At 38.4% G+C, this 18,732-nt stretch overlaps 1 protein-coding gene and 1 long non-coding RNA gene across 4 annotated transcripts in view; one reads left to right on the top strand and one right to left on the bottom strand.

The window, feature by feature from the left end:
- Nucleotides 1-18,732, bottom strand: part of LOC116735255 (septin-9-like) — a 96,023-nt gene that overhangs the window by 52,019 nt on the left and 25,272 nt on the right. For 2 of the 3 annotated variants that reach the window (XM_032587010.1, XM_032587012.1), the window contains one exon: nt 7,672-8,424. In XM_032587010.1, the coding sequence (XP_032442901.1) occupies nt 7,672-8,424 (753 nt within the window). Of the gene's footprint in view, nt 1-7,671; nt 8,425-17,495; nt 17,810-18,732 lie in introns of those variants that run through there. The other variant, XM_032587011.1, reaches the window with a different exon arrangement.
- LOC116735257 (uncharacterized) lies at nt 14-2,215 on the top strand. Its single transcript, XR_004342358.1, has 2 exons — nt 14-445; nt 1,119-2,215. It is a non-coding gene; the product is annotated as an uncharacterized LOC116735257 (long non-coding RNA).

The raw sequence follows: 18,732 nt of genomic DNA, 5'->3' as shown, positions 1-18,732 counted from the left end.
CTTTGGATACCAGTCAAAGTCCTGACCTAAACAGAGAAAATCTGTTTTGCAAATGTTTTCTTTGCAAAAATGTTGAAATAAATGTGGGTTTTTTTGGGACAACTAAAAGCAGAGCAGATGATCCAATGGAAGATAAGTGCTGGAGTAGATCCATGAGGTAAGAGGAAGCAAGATCAGTTTGGCTTTTATAAGCAGCGTTTGTGCGTGCCAGTAAAAACGACAAGATGTGACATTCAGCTAGAACAAATACTTTTACAAATACCTGTAGGTCAACAACTGTCATAAATTTTATTTTAATTAATAGATCTGTCACAAACTTGGTGAGTTTGCTTTTCAGTTTCATTTACCAGAAAATGAAAATGGAGAGAACACTCCCTCCTCTCCTGTCTCCCTCCCACACAAACACACACAGACGCAGCTTTAAAGACCAAGAAGTGTGCTGCCGGTAAGCTCTGTTTTATTTTGTTTAAAAGATTTAAATTTACTCTTAAACGTAATTTGGTTTATTTAGAGAAACATTTAACATGTACATAAGAGTATGTAATGCAATTATTTTAAAGGGCAAAACATTTTGGGTTACAATTCTGATTTATTTCCTGATAGATTTTAAATGGACGAGGATGTGCTACTTTTTTCTCTTTAAGCATTATTTCAAATACCAAATAGAAAATGGATGGCTGAAATTCTCAGTTTTCTCATGAATTTCAAGTGAATTTAGTTATTCTTTAGTCCAGTGTTCCCCAACTCGGGTCCTCATGGCCCGCTGCCCTGCATGTTTTAGTTGTTCTCCACTCCAACAGAGATGAGTCAAATGACTGCATTACCTTTTGTGAATGTTTGCAATTGCTACAGAAGCAGATTATCATCCATGTATCCAGGTGTGCTTGGATACATTTCATCCAAGCACACCTTGCTTACTTTAAGCCAGGTGTGCAGCAGGGAAACATCTAGAACATGAGCCCCGAGGACCAGTGTTAGGGGCCTCTGCTTTAATATGCTCTAAAATTATGAACACAAACAAATCTAAGAAAAAAAATCTAATTTATTTCTGTACTAAATGCTTAAAACAACAATGTATGGCAAAGATGAACAATGAAAGCTCCAAAATTTCTTTACAGGAATTGAAGATGTCAAGAAAAACTGTGAGTTATTGTGCTGCTCTGCTCCTCACTGTGACATCGGTGTACGCTGCACGGAGAAGTCTGAACTCCATCAACGATCTGAAAACCTGCCACCAGTTTGATGACACAAACATCTTAGAACTTCTTCACTGGTTTGCTTGCAAAGTTGACATCGACTACAACAATATCATCCAGCTGACCTTTGATCCAAACTCAGGTGCTTATTGCTGCCATTATTACAGAAATCAGGAGGGACTCCTGGAATCTCTGCCTTGGGGCTACCATTACTACACAATTGGCAATTTTCTTCAAGCCACTTCAGCATCACTTCCATCTTATGTAGTAAATTCCCAGAGGAATACTGTCGGCAACAGCGCCCGAATCCTAATTCGCGTAAATGAAGGCAGACAGATAGACCAAGTCTTCATCACTCAGCATTATGATGAATATGAAAATCAGGGATCAAGCTATGATCCAGAACAGACATTCAGAATCACCACCAACTTTTTGAGGCAACTCAGGAAGCATTCCGTTAATGAAATCCAACAACTTGCTGATGGTTCCCAAACTGGACCGATTAGAAACACCTCAAATGCTTACTCCCAGGAAGTTCACCGACCTAAGCAAGACACGCAAATAGATATGCCGTTTACCCCAGTTAGGCAAGATGACAACTGTATAGCAAACGTTTGCCGTTTAATTTGTGCTCTTTTTATTATTTTGATCATTTTCGGGTCTTACTTTGGTAATTGGCGCAAATAATGTGAAATAAGTGGGAAGGGAACATGTCAAATTATCTTAAGAAACATGCAACTGTGGTGCTTATTGATAGTAATAATGACAACGCCTTTTTTCTAAAGAATTTTTGTGACACGTTTTGATCAAATATTTTGTGTATTTTGCAAAAATATGATTCAAGTGTGTAAAGACTGTTTTTACTGTATATATGAAAGCACACCTCTGCCTTGTATCAAGGCAGAGGTGTATCAAGGTGCATCTTGTATCAAGGCTGAATTTGCATTCAGACAGCATACACTAAACCCGTAAATGTCTATTTAAAACAGCAGCTAAATAAAAATGCGTCTCCACTTTAATGACTTCTATATTTTATATTAACTTCACAGTTATTTATAACATACATCATTCTTTAGTGCTATGACTGCATAAATATTCTACTTACTTAATTGAGTAGGCTATTTTTCCAAATATTGAGCAAGTAAGCCACTCCACGGCAAGAGACTTAACATCTGTACTTTACCATAATTGGACCTGCTGCTACTTCTTTGGATGGTTGAGTGCCTTTAGTTAATTTAGTTGTATATATTGTTATTATTATTTTTGTGTGTTTGCTTATTTTTACTGTATATATTTGACCTTTTGCACGGGAGCTGCAATGGAAATTTTGTTGAATTCTGTTCAATGACAATAAATGCTATCTATCTATCTATCTATCTATCTATCTATCTATCTATCTATCTATCTATCTATCATATTAACCAATTCAAAGTTCACTGAAGCGCGACAAGAATCTTAAAGTTATTGTTGTGATATTATATGCAGACACTGTGCAGATGATTCATGTCATCTAATAATCCACAGGAGTTTACCTTGTCTTTTAAGTAATTGTAAGCAAATTAATGGTATCAATGTCAAGGTTTTAAAAAAGTTATGCTTTAAAAACCTCAAAACATTTTTGTCCCAAAAGTTTGGGAAAAGTTACCACACTTTCCATGCATCCAAGTTCTTGTTTGTAGCCAGCGCTCGAAAACGCCTGACAAAAAGGTCTTTATGTTTAAGTGAAAAACAAAAATACAGTTTTTCCAACCCAGAGAAACAAGAGTGGCACTCAGCAGACTAGCATAAGACAGATCATAAGATATTGAGTCATAAAAAGCAGTCAGCCTGCAGAAAACAGAGATGAAAAGGCTTATTTTATTAGGGAGGAACACCACTCTAAGTGCTGATGCCAAGTTAATATTGATGTTTGTTTGGAAAAAATTTGAAAAAAGAAAAACTAAATTAAAACTGAGATCACTTACAAAGGAAACATACAGTATATTGAGTTATGTTTATGGAAACTATAACAATCATCCGAAGACAATTGCCTGCATTGATTATTATTGAAGTTAGTTTTAACACAATAAAATGCAGATAACCACTGCTGCATGTGAGAAAATCCCCCAAATGAGAGTTCAATCCACAAGCCCAGAGTGGACTGACCTTTTTTTCACTAATCTAATTTGTAATATCTGAGGAAAATAGACAATATCACAGTTGCAACATTAACAAGGTTCTAAGTTCTGGCCTGGTTAAAAAGTGGGTAGAGATTTCATCTAAAAGATTGCGTGCGTCTACAGTGCATCCATTAAATTATTCTTAATATTGGCAACATCATTCTTATTTGTTTATCACTCCAGAAAAAACACAAAGGGCTTAGTCACAAGTAGTGAAGTAACAGCATGTACTGGAGAGAAGAAAAAAAATCAAAAAACAAAGACTCGGTGCAAGCAAACCAGTCTAGTCTTGCAGGTTCCAGGGGAAGCACATAGTTATGAAAAATTTGCGTCAACCTAAAAGTGAGGCAGCAGATGAAAAGGCAAAAACAAAAAACCTTCTTTCATGCATCCAAGTAAACATGCAAATGTATTAGTATAATTTCATAACCTAGTAATCCACAAAAAAGTTGTAGACTAGAAAGTCAATTGCATCTCTTTCCATTGTGTTTAGCTGAGTGTAATGCAACAGTAATGATATATGGCAGTAATTAGCTTATCTAGTTCACCTTTGCAAACATTTCAAACCAATTAATAGACTTCCAAAGTATGCTTTCTGAATTGATTGCTTTGAATGCAACACTCTGTGGTGTTGTGCCATCATGAGCTTTTCCCAAGATAAATTATTTTATGAAAGCCAATAAATAAGCACAAATACAGCCAACAAAAGATAAGAGTGCAGCCCTTATGCTGCAGTATGTCTGTGCTAGTTAGATATTAACACTAGTTTCTGAATACAGAGGAAAGGAGGAATAGTATGTCTAAGAATGGATGTCCATGTTTTATCAGACATAATACTTTTTACCTGGAAAGGTTTTCATCGCTATTCAGCCTTTAAATATTATTTAGCCAGTAAAGATTTACTTTAATTTTGTTTGCTCTTATTTATGTTTCACATTAATTTCTACTTGTCCAGGACAATGAATTAGTAAGTAGTTGCTAAATATCAGTTATCAGCACTGGATCAATTCACTCCTTTGTAAACTCAGACCCTCACTTTGTACCTTCTTTTTCCATTTTGCAATGTAACACTACTTTATGCTCAAGTACATAAGCACTGTTGTAGTTAAATGCCCTGAATATAAGATGGCAGTAGGACCACAGGGAGGAGGCAGAGGAGCAACTTATTTCCCACAGATTATCCGTCTCATATTATAGTGTCAGGATATAGTGACAGTTTTAACAAAAAAAACATAGTTATAAAACTTACCACTGCAGTTTTAAGTGTAGCCATATTTAAATAAATGTGTACTTATCAGTTACTCAACACATCAAAATGCCAGAGTTGGTCAAAAAATCGGAGTTGTAATGTGCCAAATCTAATATAAATCATCATCTAAGTATAAATGAATGTAAAAGCCCCTTTATTTTTCCAGAAATCCAGATCTACATATGTACAAAATACATATGGGCAGAAAAGGATCAAAACTACATAATTATAAACTTGGCTAAAGTACAAAATGACAAATATCCCCACCAATCATACTTTTGTCTTAACAGTATTTGCACATAAAATCACTTGTATACGGTTACAAAGGTCGTTTCCATCAGGGCTGCTACTCTGCTGCGGTCTGCTTTGTGAGCCCTTTATTATGACATAACTATATTTTTAAATACAAAGATGAAACTACAAAGTTTACCACAGTGAGAAGATGCTCTAAGGAAATCAGCTATACAGCTTATTTTTGGTAAAGCAAATTGATGGGGACGGTCTGTGTGACATGAAAGTAAATATAGGCATACAAAAACAAGATCTCTCAGCAAACAGTATGCTTGGTCGAAAATATATAACAGCAGCCACAATTGAATAAATCAGAGTTCAAGTGAAAAGACAGGAAACTAAGAAGAGCTATATCCACAATGAATGTGTGTGTTTTTCTGTGTGTAAACATGAGATCATATCCTGCAGAGGCACTCCGAGGCTCAATCCAGCTGTTTATGGTTACAGTCAACCAATCAACCGAAGCAAAGCGTGTCATTACAGCACCTTGTGCCTCTTCCACATTCACCACACAAAGAAAAGAGAGGCACATCACTTAGCCTTTTCATTAGTCACTATTCCCTTGGGCAAGGCATTCTTAGACCTCGACCCAGAGCTCATGTGTATGCACATGAGCAAAGACGCACAAGAGGTTTAAAAGCTGTTATAACCTGGCTGTAGATCACACACGCCCTTACACAAATATTCCCTGGACCACACAGAAACAAGCCACCAACATCCAGCCGGATGTTGAGGTGAAGAAGAAATAAAAACATTTCCAATTTAAAGCCCTAAATGTCCCAAATAATAAAAGCAAAACAAATACTTGGGAGATTATTGGGCGTGCTGATGTAACAGTATGTTCTGCTCAGATTTATTCCCAAATGAGTTAAAGTTAATTAGTTTGTTTTGCTATCTCACAAAAAAACAAGCGACAAGAAATCTCACTTTCTAGTTTCTTCTCAGAGGCTTTACAGTACTCTAAATCTCTTTTCCTCTCATCCCTTCTGCCTAATAAACCTCGTGTTTTAATGTCTCTTCCTTCTTCCCTGGCCTCTTCCTCACAGGGCCTCTCTCCACAGGTTCAGCTGAGCAGGAAGGTGGTAATCCGAGCCAAATGTGGCAGTAATGGGAGCTGTAATCCTCTCCCTTTTCCCTGCTGACTTCCGTTTTACTTACCCAAGGCCATGCTACATACATTCAGAATGCCCACGTGCTTGCTAATTCATCTGAAAAACTTACAAAACTCAAGAAAAGTAGGGGAACCGATAGAAATAATGAACATTTTATGTCTGTGTAGCACAGAAAGAAAAAGAACCAGCCAACACAGACCTTTAGAAAGTGCAAGTTGGAGTCTATTTTAGAGTACAATTTTTTTATGACCTCCAGATTTGGAAAGTTACACCTCCCTGCCGCCCACAAGTGGATACTACTTAACGAGAGGAGGCAACATATGAGCACAGCTGTGTCCAGAGAGAACAGCAAAACAAACAGCAGAGAAAACATTAGCTGTTTTAAATCACAAAAAACGCCACAATGATAAAGAAATAAAAATGTGTTGCTCATATATTACTTGTAATTGCACAAGTAAACACATAAAATACATGTATACTTCAGTTAAAGCAATTGCAGATTAACACAAACATTTAAAATGGAAAACAAAAACAAAGTCTGCAGCATGAAGATAACTGACTTGAGGATGAGATATCTTAACTTTCCGTATACTCCTGAACACTCCTCCTAAATACTCCTTAATCTTTTCCAGAATTTGTAATGTCATCAACAAAATTTTTGTATCTTTCTGGGACTTCATTGGTTAGATTTAGAAATTTGTTTCAATTAATCTATGTGGGATATGAATATTGATAGAAAGTGTTGAGTTAAAACAGACCAAATATTGATAAACCAGCAAAAGATACTAGTAGGTGCTAAGACCTACTAGGTGTCCTACTAGTAATTCAGCCTTTTGATTCAAGTGTGTTGGAGCACAGATCCGTCTACGAGTCTAAAAGTGGGAGGATAGTGGCGGTCGAGGATGAGAGTTGCTGACCACTGAATAACACTTGGGAGAAAAAAAAACATCACTCAAAATAACTCATTTTGACATAATGTTCTACTTAAAGTATGTGTTTCTAGTTGTTTTTCAGAAGAAAAAAAACATTTCACATTTTATTTTATTATTTTTTTTAAAGTAGTGCAAGTAGTGAGCAAATAAATTTCCTAAAGCAACAGTACTTTCACAAATAAAACTAATCTTAGCAAAAAATATATAAATAACAGAACAACTTCTTGAAATGAAGAGAGAGGACAATAAGCTAATAAAAAGTGGTTTTAAATTAAATGCGACTATTAACTGAAAATTTGCTTTGTACATTTTTTGTCTCTTAGAGTTGCAGTTCTTTTCTTTCCAGCCCTGTTTTTCTCATCACCAACCCCACTGACCTACATTTGCAGACGGCATAAGTGGACAAGCACATGGGTTCAGAGTTATGTCTGATTTTTTTTGACCCTGTCATTACTTCACAGATTCATCTTCCTTTTTCATATGCTAAGATGATACTACACAAAAAAACAGCAGTAATCTTAAGGCATTGTTACTTATTTCAAACATGCGATTGTGCAATAAAATCCCATAAACAGGAAAAGTCAGTGTCAAAGTTGAGATGATTCACTACTGTTGCAAGTTTTTGTTCCAGAATGGAGCATCTTGTTGAAAAGTGAATACAAACATGTTCAACAACAACAAAGAAAGCTTGTTTTTTTTTTTAAGCAAATGGAGTGGATTGAGTTTACTCACTGTCTGTTGGTCGTGTTGTGGGTTGCTCCGCGACAGGTGACTGCACCTTCTCCACCCGTGGCTCTGACAGGGTTGGCAGTGGGGTGACGGGTGCAGGTGGTGGGTGGTTGTTCTCTACAGGGCTGCTTGTCGCAGAGTTCTCCGGTTGTCTGAAGACAGGAATCTCTGGTCTTCTGGAGATGCCGTCAACTAAGCTCAGGTTGGGAGAAGGGGGCTCTGCTCTTCTCTGGGTTAGCTCAGGGATCCTAGAGACCGGTGTGGACGACAGCTGGCTATCCGCCCTCCTGGGAGGTGCAGGGGGCTCCTGAGGCCGAGTCATGCTGAGCTCCGCTCGTCGGTTTGTAATGCTGGAGATGGAGTTTGAGGTGCTGTCTAGGGCATTGCTCCGACTGCTCAGGCTCACCTCTGGCCGCTTGAGGCCGAAGCGAGCGATGCCGGCACTGGGTGAGCTGTCGATCTGTTTGGAGGAGACCTCGATGGAAATCTCTGCCCGGCGGGAAGCAGCTGCATCAGGGTTTCGCCCTGAAAGCTCAATGCGCCTCATCCCGGTCTTTGGGGATCGTAGGTTTGAGGACTCGGGTGCAGTGGATCTGGAGGAGGAGGAATAGTCAGAGTTGCGTGAACTCAAGTCGTAGCTCCTTTGGCTGGATGTGGAGGATGTTGAAGAACGGAGGGGGTTGGTGGTTCGGCGAGACAGAGGTGAAGGGTGCGTGGTTGTATCTGTGTCCTCCACCTCAAACGACCGTTTCAGAGCTGCAAGACACAAAATACTAGGGGTTAAACATTAATAAAAGAAGAGAACTGTGGTTTCCTGCATATTTGTCATGTAAAAATTCCTCACTTCTCCAGACTTAAACTTAGGGTAAATTAATGATTTCCCCTGAATAAGTTTAAAGAAACATCTTATTCAGATAAGAATAAGTTTCACCACATTATCATAATGTGGTACCTGTCCTTTTACCACATTTGGTAACAGGTCAGGTAATAAAGTGTATAAATACATTTATTTTTCCACACACTCTCTTTCCATACTTCATTGGATGTAGGACCTTGAAGCAGCCCATTTCTAGCCAAATTCTACAATTTCTACAACTATTAATCATTAGGCATTTAAATAGTAATATTTTACGCGAAAAAAAACATTCACAAAGAAGTGATTTTTATTTTATTTTATGCCACTGAGCAACTTGGTAATGATATAAAGCGGCAGCAGATTTTCAGAAACAATATCAATGGAGTACATACGGCAACAAATGTTTAAAAAATCTTAGAAAATAAAATAAATTCGCTTGGGGATTATGAACAAAATACGCAAACTACCTGCCATAGGTAGTACAATAATTTACAAACAGGTTGCTTGAGGACAGCAATTGTTAAGCGTATGCTATGATATCTGGCAATAAGTCATTATTTAAACTCTCACCTGACTTGACACGCTTCACGAAGCTCTTCAGCATGTCGCTAATACCCTAAATCCACACTCACTCGAGTAAAAAGATGTATTTACTACCGTCAAAGAGCTGCACCTGAATATATTATGTGCTAAAAGCTAACTTAAAAACGCCGACAAACATCAGTTCCTTCCCGTTACCACGCTCCGGACTCACACACCTGTGGACATCTGGACTAACCACTTCTCGCGAGACTCTCGGTGAATCACGTCAACGTCAAAAACTTGGTTTCTTTTTTTTTCTCGCCTCAGACTGAAAATACAAGTTTACTTTTGAAACTGATTATAATATAAAAATTTGAAATTATGGGATAACTTACGTTATTTAGAATTGTACTTAAAACTGTCCCACTTTTTAAACCACAATATAAACACATTTCACAAATTTAGATCCGCTTAACTTTTAAAAGTTTTTTAGTTGTTTCCACTACATCACTTACAGTGTAGTCGCCTGCATGACAGTGACAGAGAGAAATCTACTTTGATAGGTCTCTGAATTATTTTCTTGAGCATCTACTATTTATACATTTGTTTGCTTGATTATTTATTTACTTATTTGTTTAGTGATATATCAATTGTAGTTGTACTGCAGTTTATGGAAACACATTCTTCCATAAACTTCCATAAACATTGTTTAATTTTTAGTGAATGTTATCCACTTCTAATAAACTAAAGAAAAAATAAAACTCTTTCTACTTCATTCACCACTTCTTTATAGTTGAAATATATTTTATGGTGTTTAAAAAAAGTTTTCAAAGTACAACGACTGTTTAAGATTAGATCAAATGCCCTCTAGCTTTTTTTCTCCTCGGTTTCTACCCTACAAAAAGCAGAGTGTTGTCAGGGTCATGTTACGAGTGTCTATAAGTTGTCAACAACTCCACCAAAGACTGACTTTTCTTTCCAAAATCCTCACATGGTTTCATTTTCAATAAGTGTGTAAATAATCCAATGATCTCAGAAAAAAATGGAAGATTAAAGACTAAATGAAAGAAGTGAAAACAGATTTGTGTGTCAGACCTTTTTGTCGTTCCTCTCCCTTTCTTTCAACATAACCACACCACAAGCTTTTATGACATATATTTGACTAAAACTGAGCAAAGACGTAGTGCCTGCATTTGCACCAATTTCATTCAATCATAACGGGAACACACACTGCAGTGCCTACTCACATTTACATATTAGGTGATTCTAAAGGTATTTTTATGGCGATACATTCTTTTTAAGAGCAAATGCTTTTCTCACACCTTCAAATATTTATCTCACAGACCTGTATTAGTTCTGATTTTTTTAAAAATATAAATACAGAGAATAGTTTCTGTCTTGGGCAAAACTTGATGTTATTATTTGCTCTCTAGCAACAGTTCAGCTTCATGTCAGATGTGAGGGTGACTCCTGGCTCACCTTCGCTATAAGCTCAGGGACCAAAGCAGCAACAAAATCTAGAGCAGCAACATGGCTAGATTCCCAGAGTTCCGCACAAAGATCTGGCATGCTTTAAAGATGACGAGCCAAGCACCAGCATGCGAGAAAACCTGCTTTTTCCAAACCAGTATATTGCATTATGTTATATGCTTCCTATGCTCCAGCAACTCTTTGTGTTCGACCTTACAGAATGGTGTATTGCAGAAATCAGAACACAGTTTTGCTTAAGTGCATCTTTCAAACCGTTTCCATCTTTTCCCCAAACATATCTAGAATGACCAATCTTTTTAATGAATAACAGGAATTTGTCAAACCTAGCTTCAATACTCTATGTAAAAACATTTAAGGCTATGGGAGTAGTATTGAGAATATTTATCTGGAGCAGGGCCAGCGTTCACAATCTGTCTTCAGATTGCACAAATCACATAGAAAAAGTAGGTCACAAAGGTCATCTAAAACTCATTGAACACACTGATAAGAGAAGAAAGTACTTCTTTTTAGATAGGAGGGTAAATGAAGCATTAATGCAAACAGTTAATGTGCTGTAGCAAGCTTTGAATCTCTTTCATATGGAGGACTCACTCTAATAAAAGTTGCTTTTAAACAAATAGACACTCTTAAATGGCACAAAGTCCCTTGTAAAAGTATTCATGCACCCTGAAGCCATACCACAAGCTTTGGTATTTTAGTCAGATTTTATGTGATTGAGCAAGTCAAAGTAGTGCTTGTTAGGTTGAGGAATAATGATACATAATTTTTCAAAGTTCACTGAAATAATCATCTGAAAAAGTGCAACTCGGGTATATATTCAGCCTCTCTTACTCTACTACACCTAAACACAATCAGTCACCAGTGGAACCAGCTGCTTCCAGAAGGTTGTAAAACAATATCTCGAGCTTTGAACACGTTACTACAGAAAGATTAGTGCTTAATCCATCATCTTGTAATGGAAACTGTAAATCTACCAAGGCACTGTGATGTTCCGAGCCTGGAATATTGTTTTGTGACCTAAACATTTTTTTAAGCTTCTCAACAACTCTACCCTTGACCTTTCTACTGCGTTACTTGGTCTTCATAAAGCTGTTTATTCACTAATTTGCTCTAGTAAACCTCTGAGGCCTTTGCTGAAAATTACCAATTAGGTGATTTCTAAAAATGTAATTTTATTTAGGGGTATTAGTTTAGATTGACTGAATACCAAGCCCTGCAACACCTTTCTGGTTTTCATTGATAAAACAAACAATACTAGTCTAATTTCCAATAAAATAAAAATAAAAATAAATATTTTATAACAGAAATCTCTCAACAGCCTTTTCTCCACTGAACAAATGTTTGATCATCTCCGCCGATACTTGATGGACGTTACTTGTCATGTCCTCAGATGTGTGGGCTGTGAGGCTGAACCATGACAGACATGGGAGCCCATGTGCTGCACAATATTTAAAACTGTGTTTGACTTTTGGGTAATATATAATGACCTGTTTGCAATAAAACTGCGCTCTGTGACTGGTGACAGAAGGCCTCTGTTGTGACTTCTTCACAGACACAGTGGAGACAGAGGTCTTGTCAGAAGTGTTACTGTCTCTCTCCCTCTCTCGCTCTCTGTATGTGTGTGTGTGTGCGTCCGTGCGTGCTTGCGTGGGTGGGTGTGTGTGCTTAACACAGCTGGAGAGAAGAGCAAACACAGTATGTTTTCCTTTCCCTGCTGGGGCCAAACCCTTTGCCTCTGCTAACGTCACTGCATCATGGGACATGCTTGTATAAGGAATTAATATTGACGACAAATTAATTTGGTAAATAATGAATCAATCAATTTACCATTGCAAGTCCTTGGCCATTTATTTCATGCAACTTTGTTTTTTGGTGCACAAAATTAAATAGAATTTTGTGGAAGTCTTGTGTTACTAAATGGTGGTGGTAGGACACAACACATCCAAGCACAGATATTACTAATAAAGAAAACTAAATTCCATTTCACCTGGAACTGAAGTCCGTTTTTCAACCCAATTAATCTCGGACTCTAAACAGAGTGCTGCGAACGGACTGGACACCAAATAAGGCAGGCGTAGAGCGAAGCGTAACGTTTCTGGACTAACACTTGCAGCGGCATCAGTTGAATCTGTGTTTTCAATTGAAACAGAGTAAAACTGCCAAAGAGAATCACATGATGTAGCCTCTGCAAGTGTAGCATGCGCTGGCCGAGCAGCACATTCTCTCTGCCTCTCTGAGCATGACAGTAGATGAGGCCTAGCTCGTCTTCTGTGGTTTTTCTGAACAAGAGTGAGTAAAGCCACTAATCTCGATCAGTTTCAAAGATCTACACTTTACCTGAATCCTTTCAAAAGTAATCTTTATGTAGTTTGCCTTCACATTCGAGTCAAATTCCCTTTACATGCATGAGGAACTTCAAGCAACTGCTGATTTTATTTCATAATGTCAGGCCACACGGTTAGTGCTGCGTTGGGTTTCTGCTAAGAAAAAATGTAATATTTTGCACAGCAGCTGCTTCGTATTAAAATCATTTAGCTGATAAAATACAGGGCAGCCTTTATTGTGACGTTATCTGAAATCAATCATGGAGTGTGTGTCACTTTAATCTCTGACTGTTTCGTTGCTCTCAAGTCAGTTTCAAGATGTTTTGGGAATATTGCTTAAAGGACCGTGTTTGATTCTGATAAAGCAAATTGTTTCCAAATAATGCAAAAATGTGTACATGTGGAATAAGCTCCTAAATAAACGGCTGAAGTTTCTAACCATAACCGCAGTGCAACAAACAGAAGAATTAACTTTCCATGCACCAGAGAAAAGCATAAAAGTCTGTTATTTTATAAACTGGGCACACTGTTGTTGAGTGTTTTTTTTTCATGTCAGCTTGTACTGGTTTCTTCTTCAAAGTAGTCTGTTGTCTCATTATCTGTCACATTTGTTTTCCAGAATAAAACAAATGAGAAACAAAAGCAAAAATATCATCTAATTAACAACTATAATTGCTTTAAAGTGTTTCTGAATTCTTTCTCTGGAAAACATCAATGTTTAACAACCGAAACTGAGTAAAACTTGCCATAAAACTTTAAATAACTTAGCACATCAAGTATGTGTAAAAGGTCACTTTTAATGGTTATAAAATTGTATCTGTTCTCTTTAAACTACAGAAGATCCATGCATTAGAGACAAATTTAACAAGAATTTAGTTTTAATGCATTTGGCATGTGAACATATTGCAGCAACAACTTATACTCCGTACTAAGGCCACATGTAGAAAAACATCCATCCATCTATTGACTGGAAAAAAGAAAAAGAAATACACTCAACTTAGATGCAAACAGCACAACAATAGGTACTGAAGTCCAGGACTATCTTGCAACCACACTAATGCCTATTATTCAATGAGGTATATATTATGTCTTCATTTGTATCATCACTCCTACATGCTAGTAAATTAGATATCATAGCCAGGATATTTTAATGAATATCTCAAATACATTAATCTTTATATATGTGTCCACCTGCAATAACAAATAATGAAATAGATGCAGACAGTGTGCAGTGCATACTACTTTATTTCTAAAGAGATCATCGATAAAGGGTAAGATAGATAAATATTGCTGTAACTGGCCACTTCTCACTCAATATTGGTTTGTATTCATGAGCAGCTAGTTTCTTTACTAATTTGTTTAGCTAATTACAGAAAAAAAGATAAAATAAAAATGGTTAAAAACTGCGAAACACTTAAAAAACTGTAGATGTCCCGTCCTGTCACTTAACTTGTGTCTGAATGAATAAGATTAGTTTTACAAGCTGAACACTCAAAGTTTAAACCAACCAAATCTCTGCTACTCTTGTCAAACACATTTTCCATTCCTTGTAGAATAAAAGGTAGAAAGCAGCTCTTCACTCAGGGTACAATATAAATCTTTCTTAACATATTAGTTGTTTTTAACCATGACTAAACTCTGCTGATGACTTTCTTCAGACTACCTTCTGCGTATATTCTTACTCAGTAAAAGCTCAACAAAGCCTTGCTGTGTTCACTGTGAACAGTGACCTCCGGTACTTCCCTGCAGCACTGCCATAGTTGCGTCATTAGCAGGAAGCCTGTCCTTGCTGGTGGGTCTATAGAGGCCTGATTGGGCCGATAAGGAAGGAGACTCCTGAGAAAAATCTTCTGTGAGGAGGCACTTCCTCCCTCATGCATGCTGGGCCAGCGCTGAGTCTGAACACTGCTGCCTAGATCTGAAGCATGTCAACCATATATAGGCCTGTTGCTTCTTAATGACACTCTTTCACCTCGTTACTTTAAAAAAATGTATTTGTGAAATAAGCCTTGCTGCAGTTAAGTGGCAGTCAGCTTAAAGTAGCAATTTTCTTTTCTTTTCTTTTTTAAGGCATTTGACTTTCTGAGGTCTCACAACAATCCCTTCAAGTAAGTTTCATCCCACAGAATATTTTATTGAATTTATCAAAGTCTCATATGTTCCTAATATAGATTTAATGGAAATAAACTTATGTTAGTTTAATTCAAATGTCCGAGGGGTTTCTGAACGATCAGAAGTTCACTCCTGAGGAATAGAGAGCGATGGCCATTCACAGAACTGCTAGATGTTTTAAACAATCTTGTTTGCATGTATTTAAAAACTCTGACGACTTTCCATAAAACTAAAACAGAAATGTGAGAGCATCCTTGTGTTTCTGCTGAGCAGGAAGTTCTGTCATTCGGTCAATAATCTCTGTAGTTTTGAAACTGAGGCCACATCTGAGGTCAATAACCTCCTGGGCAAGAAGGTTTTGTTTTCTGATCATTTCAGCTTTAACACAGCAGAAGAAGTGATGACACTCTGCATGCTTTACAACGGTGACATACTAAACAGGAATGCTGTTCTGTAGTTTTTCTGCAGTGGCTTTGTTTTCCAAATATTTCTCTACCTGCAGTGTGTCTGCAACACCTGCATTGACCTGTAAAGAAGTAACGAAACCACCAGGAACATATTTAATATGTAATAATATATAGGTTTCCATTTCAAATCTCGTGATCAGGCTTTGATCCCCATTGACAGCTTCTTTGGTTTACACAACCACACCCACTTGCTGGTCTAATATGAAATCATTGCTGCAGCGTGACATGTGATTACTCTGACCTCCTTTGATAAAGCTCACTCGATGTTTTGTTCTGCCTTGCATAATTGGCAAAGATTCAAGAGGAAATGTGATACTCTGCGTCATGCTGGATGCCTAAAAGGAACAAGAAGTTTCAAAAGTGAAATTAATACTCCCTAATTACTTAATAACCTATTTAAGGAACCAATGGCAATTTCGTTGCTATTTCATTGTTCTTTTCAGTTTTAATTATAATTGCAACTAATTATATTGCCCTTAATTATAAGGGCTGTTTCTTTGGAAACACCACCCATTTGTTTCTGTAGGTATGCTAATTGTAGAAGGAAGCATCTAAACAAAAACAAAAACAAAAGAAAAACACGTTACCTTGTGGTTGCATGACAAATGGGTTTTCTGTTTCTTTTTTTTTTTTTTACCTGTTTACCTGTATAAGCTCAGAACTGTAACAAAATATGACCAAGCTAACACTGTAGTTTCTGTCTGAGTTTCTCTCAGCACTTAATTAAAGAGCGTCTTCTGTTTGGGGGGGTTGGCCGGTGCCTATCTCCAGTGGTTACTGGACGGGCGCGGTTACATGCTGGACGGGTCAGCAGACCATCACAGGACAACAAAGAAAGACACAGGACAAACACACACACACACACACACACACACACACTTATACCTTAACAAATTAACATAAAAGTAATGCTTTCAGATTTTGGGAGGAAGTACCTGGAGAGAGAGAATATGCAAACTCAGTGCAAAAAGACCCGTGACCAAGACTCCAACCCAGGACCTCCTTGCTGCAAAGCAACAGTGTCACCAACCCAAACATATTACCTATAAAAACCTATATTTCTCCTCATAGCGTTGTCAGCTCTGCTCTCCATTCTTGATTGTTCATGTTGGTGACTTATTTCCTAACAATCCAGCCCAACCTGCTTCAACACACATTGTTTAAAACCCCAACAGTGACCCATTATGCTGGTGTTCCACATGAGTGAGGAGCATCTGAAAACACGACTCAGAGCCACAAGCAAACTTTTTCACCCTCCGGAAACCTGTGTTTTCTGAACGCCACTTATCTTTCTGCACGGCTGCACTATGTAATCCACAGGTTTCAAGACGCAAAAGACAGGAAGAGAGGCAGATAGGTTCTCCGTACATACCGCTGGCACACTGGTGTTGACAGACCAGCAGCCCTGGACGTGTGCAGATGTGTTCCTAATGGCTATATGTTTGTGGGAGACAGATGGAAAGACAGGTTAGGGGGGAAAGGTGTCAGCCTGTCAACCTCCCTCCCCCACCCTCCTGTGCCCTCTCTTCTCCTCACATCCACCAATGACATGCCAAAGGGGGGGTGTGGATGGACGAGCTGCTGAGGGAGGAAAAGTGGAAGCGCAGCAAGAGGACGAGGAGACAGAGGAGGAGGAAAAAGGGTGGGAGGGGAGAGATGACAGGGGGAATACGAGAGATGAAAAGAAAGACGTGATCCAGGTGTTCACCTCACAGCTCTATGTTTCACGCTGAGCAGAAACTACAACATCATTTTGTCTTTCAGATGCACATTTATCTCTGGTTGCACGGTCTCTGACCCACGAGAGACCTGAAAAGCAAACCCACTTTCACAGATTCTCAAAGAAGGAGAATGAACACGCTACACTTTAAGCACCATTTCCCTTTCAAAACACCACACCTCAATGCAGACGTCAACAAGCCCTCTTCAGTTTTCCAGATCTGCCTGGTTCCAGTACAACATGTGGAAGCTATCTATAGTGTCCTCATGGCAGGGTTAAAGAGAACGCTTCTCTGCAGGAGAAGCACAGGGAAAAAAGACAAGAAAGACACTGACCTTCGAAGTCTGATATGATCCCTTCCAAGTGAGCGTTGACAGTGGAATCAGACATTTTTGGGGAGAAAGTGTGTGTGTGTGTGTGGGAGAGAGAGAAAAAGAGAGGGAGCAGGGTTCCCTTTTTACCCCAGCAAGGAAAAGTCTTCCTGAGCCGCAGTCCCGCTTTTAAACAAATCCCAAATTAGGAGCCTGTGCAGCTGAGAGGAGAGGAGGTTAAACGGAAAAAGAAAAAAAAAAACAAGAAGAGTTGAGCTGCTTGATCTCCCTCTATCTCCCCTCTCTCTTAAAGCAGCAACTTATTTTTCGTCTTCTCCTCCTTCTTCTCAACTTCCAGAGCTTGGAATGACACCCACCAGCCGCCCTCCTCCCTCTCGCTCTTTCCCTCTTCTAGCTCACAGCGTTACCCCCCCCCCCCCCCTTTTTTTTCTCCTTCCCTCCATATCTCCCTCCCTTTCTTTCTGCAAAACTACTCTTTTTATTTTTCAAACAGACAGCTCAAATCATCCGCGTCCTATCAAGATCACATGGCTAAACGCTGTGTCCCACAAGTTTTTTGCAGCCTACAGACACACATTAGAATAAATATCTGCTTATCTTACTGTGGCAGGAGTGGAAATAAAATAGCTGTAGAGGATCCAGAAGTCCACTTTGAACTAATACAACCAGGGCACGCTCACACAGGCGGTGAGTGGACACTCTGGAGGCAGACATCAATAAATGAGTTCCCTAATGACTTAATGGCTGCACGAATGAGTGTCTGTGTGTGGGGGAGGAGGTGGAAAGAAGCGGACAGAAGGTGAGTGCTGGGGGATGTTTGCATGCGTGTATGTCAATGAATGTATGTCAAGAATGCAGCAAGATTATCTGCAGCTCTCAAGCGAATTTAACCAAAACTGATGATGCACAAGCACCTCTGGGTCTGATTCCTCATGCATTGGTTTAGGTTTGACCCCACGCCTCGTGCAGCTACACCAGACTTAGACATATGGTGCAAAAACAACCACCAAAAGGACCCTTTATTACTTACAATTGAGCTATTTTTTCACAAAACAATCCAGGATTAATATATGGAAAGCACGGTGGAGGATCTGTGATGCTGTGGGACTGTTTCTATCCTGAATGCATTATGAAACCTTTTGGTGTGTATGGACTTGCTTTATGCCACGGCGTTTTAAATCAAAAATAATTCTGTTCTGTTCTATTTTAATTGTAACACAATTTTTTTATTTTAAAGGTT

Source organism: Xiphophorus hellerii, chromosome 16 (genome assembly GCF_003331165.1).
Source record: "Xiphophorus hellerii strain 12219 chromosome 16, Xiphophorus_hellerii-4.1, whole genome shotgun sequence".
Lineage (NCBI taxonomy): Eukaryota > Metazoa > Chordata > Actinopteri > Cyprinodontiformes > Poeciliidae > Xiphophorus > Xiphophorus hellerii.
This window is presented reverse-complemented; position numbering and strand designations above follow the sequence as displayed.